Source organism: Hyaena hyaena, unplaced genomic scaffold (genome assembly GCF_003009895.1).
Source record: "Hyaena hyaena isolate Hyena2069 unplaced genomic scaffold, ASM300989v1 scaffold_370, whole genome shotgun sequence".
Classification (NCBI taxonomy): Eukaryota; Metazoa; Chordata; class Mammalia; order Carnivora; family Hyaenidae; genus Hyaena; species Hyaena hyaena.
This window is the reverse complement of record NW_024081001.1, coordinates 713830-727648: the sequence shown is the minus strand read 5'-3', so window position 1 is coordinate 727648 and position 13819 is coordinate 713830. Positions and strand designations below refer to the sequence as shown.

The following is a 13819-nucleotide window of genomic DNA, read 5'->3' as shown; positions in this document are numbered from 1 at the left end:
ATAGGACTGGCCAGTGAGCATGGAGGGGCTCAGAAGATACCTTGCCTGGGGCACCTGGGTGGCTGAGTCGGTTAAGCGTCTGACTTCAGGTCAGGTCATGATCTCACAGTTCATCAGTTTGAGCCCTGCATCAGGCTCTGTGCTGACAGCTGCGAGCCTGGAGCCTGCTTTGAGTTCTGTCTCCCTCTCTCTCTGCCCCTCCCCCATCCCTGCTCATCCTCTCTCTCTTGCTCACTCTTGCTTGCTCTCTCTCAAAAAATAAATAAACATTAAAAAAAAAAAGATGCCTTGCTTATGCCCTGCTGTTTCAGATTGCAAAGTGGGAGATTTCTATCACAGTGTCATATGATAGGCTAAGATCTATGAAGTACTTCTAATTCCCTAGAAGTCATAGAAACTATCCTCTCCATGAATGACTGACCTTGGAAAAGGAGTACCAACTCCACTTTCGTATTGAGAGAACTTAGCACTGAGGTGGAAAACAGGGCTGAGGTTAGAGAGCTGGATTTGAGTCCCAGCTCTCCTGCAAATCACTTAACCCTTCTGTGCGTCCATTTTCTAAGTGAACAAATAAGAAGGTATAGATCTCATTAGGAAAATGAAATGATATAGATATGCAAATAAATATGTTTAGAAGCATAAAAATAGAAGTTCAATTCGCTCCTGTCGGCATTTGGCAGAGGGGCATACATTTCTGGGATGAGTTCTAGGTGGCTTCACCCTCTTCGCCATTGGATCAAGGGTGGGCGTTTTTGCATGTCTTCCCTTCTGTGAAAGGTGGATTCTTCTTGAAAGGCCCACCACACCATGCCTTTAATAGCTGGGACTAGATTAGAAATCAGGATTCTGTAGGTACCCAAGGAGGCCAAGGCAGCCTGAGAACATGGGCTCTGCAGGTGGAGTGAAGGGCGAGTGGGTTTTCAAAGAGGGACGAAAGGAGAGGAAGACACCTATCCAGCCCAGGTGGCCCAGGCATGCATGGAGCAGCTGCTTGCCAAGGTGTGTGGTTGAACTTGGATGTTGGCAAATGAGAACGGATGGGGACCCCGAGACGCTGAGATGCCAAAGAATTCATGTCAACTCACCCCCTTCCCCGGAGGACTTCTTACCTTTTGCTTTAGCACAAACAATTGCATTTGATTCCATGTGTTAACAAGAGAAAGTGTTAACAAGAACAGGCAGTGGTCAGGAGGAGACCTGGAAGGCCTGGATTTTTCCACAAACCTCCACTTCATACCTGAAGCTCAGTATGGGGCATGGGGTCCTCTTTTCATAAAGCTGCACCTCACAGATGTGCAGGCGGAATTGCGAATGTTAATAGCTCATGCGATTCACATTTCGTTCTTTTTTTTTCTTAGAGCCTTACCCTGAAAAACGAAATCCCATTTAAGAAATGAATCTGATTTTTAGTTAAAAATACCCAATTCAGACATCAAAAACTGGCCCGTGTACAATTGTTCCCTGTTCACCCTGGAAACAGGTTGAATCAATAGCCCTCCTGGTAGCCTACAGTTTTACTGAGGTCGCCTCTGCCCCCACCTCTTGTGAAATTCGGATCCATCATTCAGCTGAGTCTGAAGAATGATGTCTCCATTGGAAGTCCCAGAATAGGGGGCTGTTGTTTCACGGGAGACGTTGCAGCCCCTTAATGGCCTGGTGCTCTCGGCTATAATATTCTAAATACACATTACGGAGAGCATGAGCATATTCATAACTGCTCCATTGTGGCATTTAGATTTACCCTTGAAATTTATCTTTAATTTTTACAGTTGTCTCCTTAACCATGTATATTACTCCCTTCTTCAAACAATCTGTCTTCCTGCCGCAGTTTTTCTTGAAACCAAAGCATAATTAAATATTAAATTAATATTTCATTTAAAATTAAATATCAAAGGCTTCAGTCTAATCTTTCACTTATGCACTGCTGGTTCTCACCTCATGTTCTTGTTCCTGTATCCACAAAGGCGGGTCCCACCTCTTAATAATGTGTTCCTATATTATCTTTGTCCTTTTTTTAATTGGTGACACTGAGCTTTTGCTACATTGAAACAAATGGATGTGGGGAAAGATTTCAATGTAGCAAAGGTTAACTACAATGTAATTCAACAGCCTATGACTTCAGCTCCACCCATCTCCACTTCTCAAAGAAGAATTTCACTGTACCAAATAAATAATGGCCTTAGAATCAAATGCAAGGGCTTACGAGGGATCTTAGAGGCCATTTAGCCCAACTTTCTGTCTTTGCAGAGAGAGAAACCAAAGTCCACCTGTCCTTTAAGGCAGTGTATGGTTGGTCATGGGTGGGAAGAAAAGCAGATCCCAGGCCAGACCAATTTTACCTCCATCAACTATCCAGTACTGTGAAAAAAAATTAATTTGGGAGCATTAAAATGCTAATGGAACATAGGCCTTAAAAAATAAACATAGGCTTTTTCATGTTGGACACAATGAGCAGCGGGGTAGAAGGTAGATGATTGGACTAAGAAATTGGGAAGGTGAGGAGAGAGACTGAGAGGACCTGAAGTCAAAGCACAAAGAAGGCTGACCCCACAGGAATCAATATGGAGGCTCAAGGCTCTTTGAAGAGATGGGCACCGAAGGAAAAGCAGAATGGAGAAGTCCTAGAGGTAACATAAAGGCAAGAGCTGGTCCCTGTACATCTGAATTCTTCCCCATGCTAGATTGTTCTCCACCTTCCTGTCCTGTCAACAGAGTAACTGTCTTTGACCAGAGCCACATAGAGAGGTATTCATGATGCAATATTTCTCCTTTGCTTGCATATCAAAGTCCATCTTCTGACCCGGTGTTTTTCTGGCAGTCACATTAGAGAGATTTTAGATTTCTCAAGCAGGATTCTTTTCCACCATTTTCTTTATTATTGAAGAAGGATATGGTTTCCAGTTAGCACTAGAGAGATCCTCTATTTCTGGGAGCTAGATCCCCCAGTGAACCATGGGCTCTATGCATATCTAATAAAAGTAAGGATCCTTTGTTGCAGATAAATGCACATATGTGCAAACATACAGTGAGGCTCAGACTTTTAGAATTTTATTGGCCTCATGATGGGCATCCATACACTCCATGATAATCCTAGGCTCCAAGTAAAGATGTACCAGTGAAGAAAGCTGAAACCCAGGCCAACATCCCAAAGTGACAGCCCAATTAAGCACTCAGATCTTCCCTTAGTGCATCATCTTATTTGTCTCTTCTCAAATTTCTGCAAAGGAATTTGATCAGCCTTTGATGCTGCCATTTTGGGGACGAGTATTCCTGTCAGCCAAGGGCATAAGTGACCTCCTGCTTGCAATGTCAATGGTGTCTTTGTTGACAGTTGACCAGAACTCTAACAAACAGTCCCCATTCCATGTTAGCCAGTGTCTCCTATATTTGGGGGGAAAGCAGAAGTAGAAGGCAGGCATTCATTATCTGAGTTTCTGTGCCTCCCCTTAAGGAAAGAAATAATCATATAGAATTTATACATCTCACCAACCTCTGGGGAAAATTCATATTGAACACCAGCCAGCTTTTTTTCTAATGAGTGGTTCCCAGTAGATATTTTTAGTTAAATACTATTTACTTATAAAATAAAACCTTTACACATTGCTTATAGTTTATATCCGGATCCAAGATATGTAAGTAACCTCATATATTATGCCCACAATCAAAATGAGAAATGACACATGAGATCCAGGCTCTCAGGAGAAATATTATGAAATCTCAAGGTATTGATGAAAGTTTTTCCAAGGCTGATCCAAATGGGATTTAGATTCTGTGGCAGTTGAAATGTGTATTATTAAACTCCTTAAGCAAACCCGAATGGCTCCCAGTGGGGGATTAAGCCATTCTATGTATAGCAAAGACGAAATTCTCATGTCTGAGTTTTCTCTATTGAATTCCCCCTTGATTAGCTTCTGTAATATTTAACTTCATCCCATGCCATAATTATTTAATAAAAGGTAAATATAAATTATATTTCAGTGGGGATATGACCTTTTACCTTAATGTTATGTTACTAAAGAAAGACATAGATAAATAGAGCCTATGGATCGAAGTGTATTTTTAATTTACTCTGTTTTTGCCTTGCTAGCACTTCTCTGTGTCCCTGACAGCCAAGGGGCTGGCAGCACTTCACAGCACCCCCATACCCCATGTGGTAGGAGAGGTTGTAAATTCACACTGATGATGGTGGTTAATGATCTGGTTGGCCCTTAGAGGCAGTCTTGGTGCTGGTCTTGGGCACCTCATTAGCTAATTGAGGTTTGTTTGGCTCACACCAGGCCTGAAATGTCAGAGGACACCCAGAGAGATGGGGAGGAGGGAAGCTGGGATTCAACGTGAGGCTGAATCTACAGGATGCAAAAACAGCTGGTCTATTGGGAAGTCAGTTTGGAACCAAAGTAGAGGTTGTCCAGTCCAACCTTGATGTTCTGAAGGCTGAAATCTGGAGGAATTGACTGGCTTTTCTTCTTACGGTTTGGTGTTGACTAAGCATTGTTTTAGCTTCATGATTTGTACTTCAAAAGTGCACTTGATTGGATGAAATTATGTGTGCCTGTGCGTGCGTGTACACGCATGTGATTTTTTTCCTGTACATATAGACGACAGTGTGTTTTACCATTGTCTTCTCATCTGGGCTACACACATAACCCCTCCCACAGTTTGCTATGAAGTCTAGCGGGGGCCTGCCAAAAAACACTCAACATCAGAAATAAATGAGCATGCCTAATCAACTTCTCAGTTTAAAACATGAATTGCCAACTCAGTGGGGTCAAGATAGTCTGCTATTTCTGATTTGGGTAAGGAGTGAGGAGGGGAGGGCAGCAAGATAAACCAGACATTACCCTGGGGACCTGGTGGTTTCCCCTCCAACGGGAAGAACAGTTGGTACAAATGTGTGATCAGTTCTGTGCAAGAGAAACCACCATGTACATCCCACTTCTGTGTACTGATTCAAGCCCAGCTTTAGAGAATTCCCCTGTAAGTGTCAGGAAGGATAAGGGGTATGGGGATTAGTGGTGGTCATAGGGGAACCCCTGGAGCTGTAGTCAGGGGGAATGAGAACTTGCCTGGGGGAGTAGCCATGCAAATGGCTAGAAAGGCCGAGGACAGTAGTGGAGACAGTGGGGGACTTGGAGGGGCTAGGTTTTCTACCTTAGGGGATATTCCCTTCCTTTATAGTAAACACGTTGTGAGCATACTGATACCAATAATTTCCATCTTCTCCACGTAAGAAAATCCGTTCCTTAGGTAACAAAATGGTGCCTACTTGAAAAAAGACGAGGCAATGACTGATTTAGAGCATTTTGTCCCTTGGTCTGTTCTCCCTGCAACCCCAGACAGCTGTTTGTGTTTGCTGATTGACACTGAATGGGGCCTTCTCCCACACTCGGGCTGAGACGTCAGGCAGCCTGGCCGGGCTTCATGTCGGCGATCTGCAGCCCTTTGACAGAAGCTACAGAGGAAGGATGAGGAAGGCAGAAGGGCAGATGCAAAGAGTGGGTGGAAGCAGAAGATGCCATGGCCACGTGCCAACACCCTCTGCTCTTTACCATCTCCAGCCCAGTAGCTAAGTGCAGAGGGGTAGGTTTTGACCCAAGCTGCATATCTGGATAGGGCTTGAGACAACATCTCTAAGGTTCAGAGCACAGGCCTGGGAGTTAGGATACAAATTCCACCTTCACTGCCTGGAACTACACTCAAAATGGGGATAAACCCCACATCACGGGGATTAAGTGGGCTTGTGTGTATGAAAGGCCTGTAATGCAGCAAGCCTTTGGTTTATTCTAACAGCAACAATAACGAATTTCATTATTGAATATTATAGCCACTAAAAATACTGTTGTTAAAGAAAAGTCTTCAGAAATTGCTGAAGTTATAATGCTAAGTGGGAATAAAAAAAGATTCCAATTATACACACAGGTATTCTTACGTGTGGTTCTGAATAAAATGGTAATTTGAGTCCAAGTGTTTAATCTGTCCTCAGCCCCGGAAAATATCAGAGGCTATTTTCTTTTCTTTTCTTTTTTTAATTTTAATTTAATCTTATTTTATTTATTTATTTTTTTACAAATAGTTTATTGTTAAATTAGTTTCCACATAACACCCAGTGCTCATCCCCACAAGTGCCCTCCTCCATGCCCATCCCCCCTCCCCCCTACATCCATCAGTTCTCAGTTTTTGTCAGCATTCAAGAGTCTCTCATGGTTTGCCTCTCCCTCTTTCCCCCACTATTTCCCCCCTTCTCCCCCTTGTTCCTCAGTTAAGTTCCTCCTAATCCTCCTATACGTGCAAACATATGATATTTGTCTTTCTCTGCCTGACTTATTTCACTCAGCATAACACCCTCAAGGTCCATCCTTGTTGCTACATATGGCCAGATTTCATTGTTTCTCATTGCCATGTAGTATTCCATGGTATAGATAAACCACATCTTCTTGATCCATTCGTCTGTTGATGGACACTTAGGCTCAGAGGCTATTTTCAAGAAAACAACAACAACAACAACAACAACAACAACAAATAAGGGACATCCAGTATTCGTGTTTGAAAATAGCTTGGTGTTATCAATATGGCAGAAATTGTGCACTGGTGTGTGCAAACAGGGTTGTGTTGGAGCATGTGTAAAAGCTGGATCCATCATTCGCCTCTAATCCTCCTCTGTCCCCCCACTCCAAGGGTAAGAACAAGCAACACAAGCAGAAACTTGATCTTGAGTGGAGAATAGGATACTTAACAATTCTATATCCAGAGAAGTTGTCAGTTACTTACGAGGAAGACAGAAAGCTATTGTCTTATTTCAGGGGCATGGATAGAATTCAGTGCTTCTTATTGATGTAATGTGACTCCTGGGGAACTGAACCCATGAAAAACATAAGAATGGAAAAGTTATGGTATCACAGGACTACTGGTCAGCAGAGAAAGCAGTTTCATTAGAGTATCTCAATTATTGTTAATGTAATAACAAAGCCTAATGTCAATGTGAAAAGTAGTCTAAAAGATACAGGTCATAGAAAATCTAAAGATAATAATATTAGCTGAAGATGAAAACTGATCAACCAAAATATAAAAGCAGAAAATATGAGGTACAGAAATTAAGGGTGGGCAAAATTCCTTACCTGTGGAGGGGCTTACCAGACTCAAATAACTAGAAAAAATATTTTTAGAGAAATCTGAAAGCACTGCTTTAAGTTAAAATAGGATGTGTATCTTTCTCAGTACTAGAGAAAAAGAGTCATTAAAAAACTATCAGAAATACATGGAGAATGTGGAAGGATAAGTTTTTAGTAGCAATTATATATATAAATATGTTAAATAATATCAAAAAGATATGTTAAGTAATATATTTGAAGCATTACCCACAGAGCACAGACAAAACTTAATATGTATTAATTCAGAAAAAAACTTAAATTCCAAAAGACCGATATTCTACAGGCCACCTGTTTTGAATCCAATGCAATAAGATTTAATAAATAATTAACTAATAGCCAAGCATCTCAGATATTTTCTTTGGAACAAAAAGAAGAAAAAATTAGAAATATGAATATTCATGGGGCACCTGGGTGGGTCAGGTGGTTAAGCGCCAACTCTTGATTTCAGTTCAGGTCATGATCTCACGGCCATGATCTCATGGTTGTGGGACCAAGCCCCATGTTTGGAAATTCTAAATATACTGTATAGAATCTGTGCTAAAACATTTAAAATCTTGATGAAATGCATGAATTGTCTAGAAAAATACAAATGATATTGAGAAATAAAGAACGAATCTAAGGTTTCTGATTGGCAATCTAATGGATGATGATTGTTCACTGAAAGCCTCATCAGCTTGGGGTATCTTGAATGGGAGGAGACTATGGGCAATCCCTGTGGAAATTTCCAGCCAGTACTTGGAGAGATAAGGCAGAATCTCAGGCAAGCTCTACCAACTAGAGATAATTTTGTGATAGTCAGCATGTAGCTTGACATGGAAATCATGGGGGCTCTGATGAGGTTGTCAAGGGAGAATGTATAGCCAAACAGAAGACTGGGTTGGCAACAGTTGTAGGGAGAAGAAGGGTTTACAAGATGGAGGAAGGGCAACCCTCCAAGTGGGCTGAGATGGTGTGGCTGGGGAGATAGGAGTGAATTAGACAGTGCATGTTTGGGAAAGGTGATGGATAGAAGAATTTCCAAGGGGAGAGTATTTCCAGTGTCAAATGCTAACTCGCCTTTATCATATGAACGGGAAACTTCCAAGGTACCTGGGTGACTCTGTCCATTGAGTGCCCAGCTCTTGATTTTGCCTCAGGTCATGATCCCAGGATCATGGGATAGTGTCCCTTGTGAAGAACTCGCCCAGTCAACACTGGGTGTGGAGCCTTCTTGGGATTCTGTCTCTCCCTTTCCCTTTGCCCCTCCCCCTATGTGCTCTCTCTGTCTCTCTGTCTCTCTCTCTCTGTCTCTCTCAAATTAAAAAAAAGAAGAATGGCAAAGTTCATCTTGGTTTGGTTAAAATGTTATTGGTGACTCTGATGAGAGAAATTTAACAGGGTTCTTCCAGACTTTTAGTCAAGAGATGATATCCATACTGTATACATTTTATAAAGCATAGGATAAAATATAGAAAACTTCTTACTTTATTTTTCAAAAATTGACCAGAAGCTGGACAATACCATGCACACAATCTCAGTTATTAATATGGACACATACCCCCTAGCAGGATTAATAGTAACTAATGCTTGTTGAATGCCCAGTTAAACACTATTCTCACTAACTTAACTGGTTTAATCCCCACAGCAAGAATCTTAGGAAAATATTAACACACTGTATTCAGAAATATACCACATCTATGACTAAACATTTAATTGTGACATATTGGGAATATGTCTTTTCAAATATAATATACCATCTCTTTTCAAATATAATATAAATTGGTCAAATGAGAAAATTCATATTATAATTTCCTAAAATTCTAAAAAGTCCTAATGAAAACCCTTATTGAAGTATAATAAATAATTTGCTGGTGAAATGTCAATGTCACTCCCATTCAGAGGAAAACAAGCAAGAATTTCCACTATCATCCTCAGTTTTAGACCATTTGGGACATTTTAGCCAATGCGAGAATGAGATTAAGAAAACGAGTTGAAATTAATATACAGACAAAATGGTCATTATATGTAGATACTATGAATGTATGATCCTAAGAATGAACAGAAGAAATTAATGACATGTGTCAGGGGTTTGGTTACACAATAACAAATAGCTAGCCTTGAACTAGCTAGAACTTGAGCTAGCTAGAACTTTTCTGGCTAAGAACTGAGCTGGGGACATTACGTAAATGGTTTTATTTAATTTTGTGAGCAAACCCATGAGATGGAATTTAAACAGAGGCTTACAGAAATTAATGGTGGAACTGAAATTCAAACCTGAGATCTGTTTGACTACATCTCTTAATAACTATGCCATATACTGCCATCCACTCCCTGCACACTGCCTGCACAGACACATAAAAACCAAAAGTGTTTCTAGGCACTCATAAAACTCTTAGAAAATGTGATGAAGGAGTAATCATATTTACAAGAAAAATGATAAAAAGTGAAATACAGACCAAAAACTAAAAAAGCGTATTACCTACATGATGAGCAGACACATTTTACTGGTGGAACTAAGAAAAAGAAGGAGAATTCATATATGTTTGTATGTGTATATGCAAACACCACACATATTTTGTACATGCATGCATGCGCGCATGCATGCGCACATGCATGTGTGTGTGTGTACTTATCGTGGAATTGGGATGATCTTCCTACATATCATACCTGGGGACAAACTGGGGTGTGATATTATAGCATGGTGAATATTGTATTTAAAAGTATTTATATGTAAAGAGTTTTTATAAGTAAAAAAAAATTGAGTCCCCAGTCAAAAGGACTGTGGAAAGTATCAGTAAGTGGTTCATAAAAGAAAAAGTTAAAATGATCATCATGTATAAGAAAAAGCTCTTCAATCTCATGAAATAATGAAATAGAAGTTAAAGTGATCACATGCACTGCTGGAGGGAATACAAGTTTGTGCATTCTTCTGAGAAGTGTTCGCAAGGATGCATGGAAGGCCTTAAATATAAATCATGGTTTCAGCCCGGTAATTCTAATTCTTGGAATTTTCCAATTGAAATCATTAAAGCTATATACAGCTGCTAATTATGGCTCTGATTTTTATAATAGTGAGAAATTAAGGATCACGTTAAATGCCAAACATTAGGAAGCCATGTAAATAAATTATAGGCTATGACATGGAAAAATATGCAGGAATTTTAAATAATGTTATAAAGGAATATTTAATAACCTGGGGAAAAGTTTGATATGTTGCTAAATTGATAGAAAGTAGGTTGTATAACAGTGTGAATAGGATGTCACTGAATAATTTGAAGTGTGCGTGTGTGTTTAAATCCAGAAGGGCATCAGCAAAAATGCTAACCCAGCTCATCTCTAAACTGGTGAGATTATGGATGATTGTCTTTTTATTTCCACATTTAAATTTTTTAAATAATTCTTTTGAACAAAAGGTGTTGCTTTGATACTTGGAATAATAGCAACAAATATTCATAAAACATATGTGCAAAAAGGAAGATTAAAAAGGAAGTACACCCTCCTGTGTTTACTGCAGCCTACTGGGAGTGCGGGTGATTATATTTTTTATTCTTTGCATCTTTTTTCTTTACTTCGATCATGCATTAATTTTGAAACTATAAAATTTAGACAACAGACTTTTAAAAAGTCAAGGAAGAGAGGAAGAAGGAGAAAGGATAAGGGAATCCACTCCAAAAATTCTTTAGCATGGTAGACATGCAGAGATTTGCCATTCATACACTCTGCTCATTTTACAATTGCTGGTGCCAAGTACCTACTATGTGTCAGGCACTGTCTTCAACAATGAGAACACAGTGACAAAACAAAGCATGTGTCCTGATTCTGTGGAACTTTCAGCATATGGTAGAGCCTGACATTACATGAGTGTACATGTAGCAAAATGTAATTGGAAATTCTGGAAGTGTATTGCATAAGAACAGGGCTTTCTGAGAATAAATTCACAGAAGGTTTATACATGTATGAATGTAAATATTTAGGAGAATAAGAAAAGTGATAATTAAGAGAATTAATAGCTGATAAAGGTATACTTGGGAAAAAGAAGAGGGGGAAAGGAACAAGCATATAAGGGTAGTTTATTGTCTTTGTGGAAAACTGGGATATGGTTGATTGTGTCATATTCTGATTCTGATTCTGATTATTTGAGAGTGAGTAGAGAATCATAAGTTGTGAACACATAAGGCAGAAATGATAAAGTAAATGTAATAACCATGAAATTTTGAAATATCATCCAAATGCAAAGACACCGAACTGCTATGAATTCCAAACTCACAGCTGGGAATTAACCTATGTCAATAGCAAAAAAAAAATCCTTAACTAATTGTATCCATTATGTATCAATCCTCAGATAATACCAGAAGCTTCCTGATTGCGGGTGGAAGACTTAATTAGAAGCTTTGCTTTATGGCCATGAAACATACTCAAAATGACGACTTTTCTTTTTCAGCATTAAATGAACCCACCATCGACTATGGGTTCCAGAGACTGCAGAAAGTCATCCCCAGGCACCCGGGGGACCCAGAGAGATTAGCTAAGGTAAAAAAAAAAAAAAAAAAAAAAAAAAAAAAGTTTTGGAAGTTGACAGGTGAAAACCGTATTATAGGATTTCAGATAAATCCATTAAATGAAGCCCCTTTAAAATTATGGGAGGCCTTGAAATCTGGCTAAGCTTTAGGTACAAGATATACATAAAGTATCTGTTAACTGTGAAATATACATGATTAGTACCTGAGAGAATAGGAAAGCTGAAAAGTTGGTCCTCAAAAACAGATACACTACAAGTATCCAGTTTATAGAACATTGCCAGCTTTATGACAATAAATAATTGCATAATTGCTTAAACATGTAACTCCTCCCTCCTTTGTATTTCAGTCTAATATTATGTGCCCGTAATTGCAAGGGCACATTAACCCACAATCAGGTAATCATCGAGGGACTACCCCGTATGCAGGCATTTTGTGAAGTGAAAAACGCCTCCATGTAAAATTTCTGTGAAATGTTATCACGTTTACATGAACTTGCTGATGACAATTATGTCATGAACTTGGCCCGTTATTTCAGCTTTAGTATTGAAAAATACATTCGTTTATTAGACATTCAATTAACGAGCCATTATTAAGTTTTAACAGCTATACTTGCATTTTGAGTACACACATTATAATATGCCATGTTCTCTTTTCTGGACTGTGAGTAAAATTCAAGAACCACATTCGCTTCTGCATCACACCTTTATTCTCCTCTTGAAAAAACCCCAGCCCCACCATTAAATTAGATGATATCTGGAAAGTAGGTTAATAGCAATTTAAAGGGCTGTTAAAAACAGGAGGTGGAAAAGACAAAATGAGACGAAAGGGATTACTGATTACTAATTCTCTCTGGTTAAAGTGAACAGGGGGAAATATTATTGAAGGAATTCATCTTTATTAGAATAAAATTTTGCAGAAGGCACTGCCAAGATCGTTTCAGTATTACGAACAACACCTTGGCAAGCAGCTAAACTCAGGCCAGTCAATCATGTGAAGAATTCCTGGTTAATTAGAGTACCAGATCTTTTAATGGAATGGTCTGAACGTTTTTAATGGCACTTTCAAGACATTATTAATTTTAACCAGCTCCACCTTTAATCTGGTCGTTTTTTGGTTTTTGGTAGTGCAATCATGTATGGAACCATTTTATCTAGATGAATTCCATATAGATACGTATTTATAGAGGGATTTATATGTATGGTTATATTCTGCCTGTCCAATCAAATACAGGACCTCTTAGCTCGTTATTTATATTTCAGGGAGGATGTCTGGACTTTTGATTTTTATGCATAATTGTCCTTTGTGTTTGCCATTGGGGAAGGGAGCATTTACCTTTGCTCATACCTCACCCTTTCTTCTCTTCTACTAGGAAATGCTGTTGAAGAGAGCTGCAGACCTAGTGGAAGCCCTCTATGGCACACCACACAATAACCAGGTTCGATGCTGACACCTTACACTCTGTTGAGTCTGAATCTCTGTGCTGCATAAAAATGCTCACCCCCCAATCTGCCATTTTGTAGGACATCATTTTGAAGCGAGCCGCGGACATCGCGGAAGCCCTGTACAGTGTCCCCAGGAATCCCAGCCAGATCCCGGCGCTCTCCAGCTCTCCGGCCCACAGCGGCATGATGGGCATCAATTCCTATGGCAGCCAGCTTGGCGTCAGCATCTCAGAGTCAACACAGGGAAATAATCAAGGTACGGCCTTTGTCCGAGTAAAACTTGACACACCTTCTCCATTTGAAAGGTTGGTTCTTCTTAAATAGAGGGAGGTAAAGCTTGATTTGTGTACCATCACAAGAGTGTGTCCCCACTTAAGCAGTGCAATCACCTATTGGATTATCTCAACATGATAGGTGATGTTTTGTTAGGTTTGGGGCCTTTTGGGTCCCAGGTAGAGTCCCCTTTATTGAAGATATTTAAGGTTAGGACAGACTGTTATGTACTTAGAAGGGGTTCGGCTTCCTGGAATGAGGCTTACAGGTATTCTTTGACTAAGATGTGCACTTCTGCTCTTGGGATCATCAGCTTGAATAGTGGAAGGAAGCTGAGTCATTGCCATTATCATTTATTTATTATGCACAACCCTCTCTTCCTAGTAACCAACGGTGAGTGGCTTGGCTTTATTTGATGACTTCTATTTGTGTATTATTTCATATACAAGTACATAGC

General features: G+C 39.7%; 1 protein-coding gene across 8 annotated transcripts in view; it reads left to right on the top strand.

Moving 5' to 3' along the window:
- Window positions 1-13819, top strand: part of EBF2 (EBF transcription factor 2) — a 195871-nt gene that overhangs the window by 167110 nt on the left and 14942 nt on the right. For all 8 annotated transcript variants that reach the window (XM_039250431.1, XM_039250435.1, XM_039250433.1 and 5 more), the window contains 3 exons: window positions 11569-11657; window positions 13017-13082; window positions 13168-13345. In XM_039250431.1, the coding sequence (XP_039106362.1) occupies window positions 11569-11657; window positions 13017-13082; window positions 13168-13345 (333 nt within the window). The remainder of the gene's footprint in view (window positions 1-11568; window positions 11658-13016; window positions 13083-13167; window positions 13346-13819) is intronic.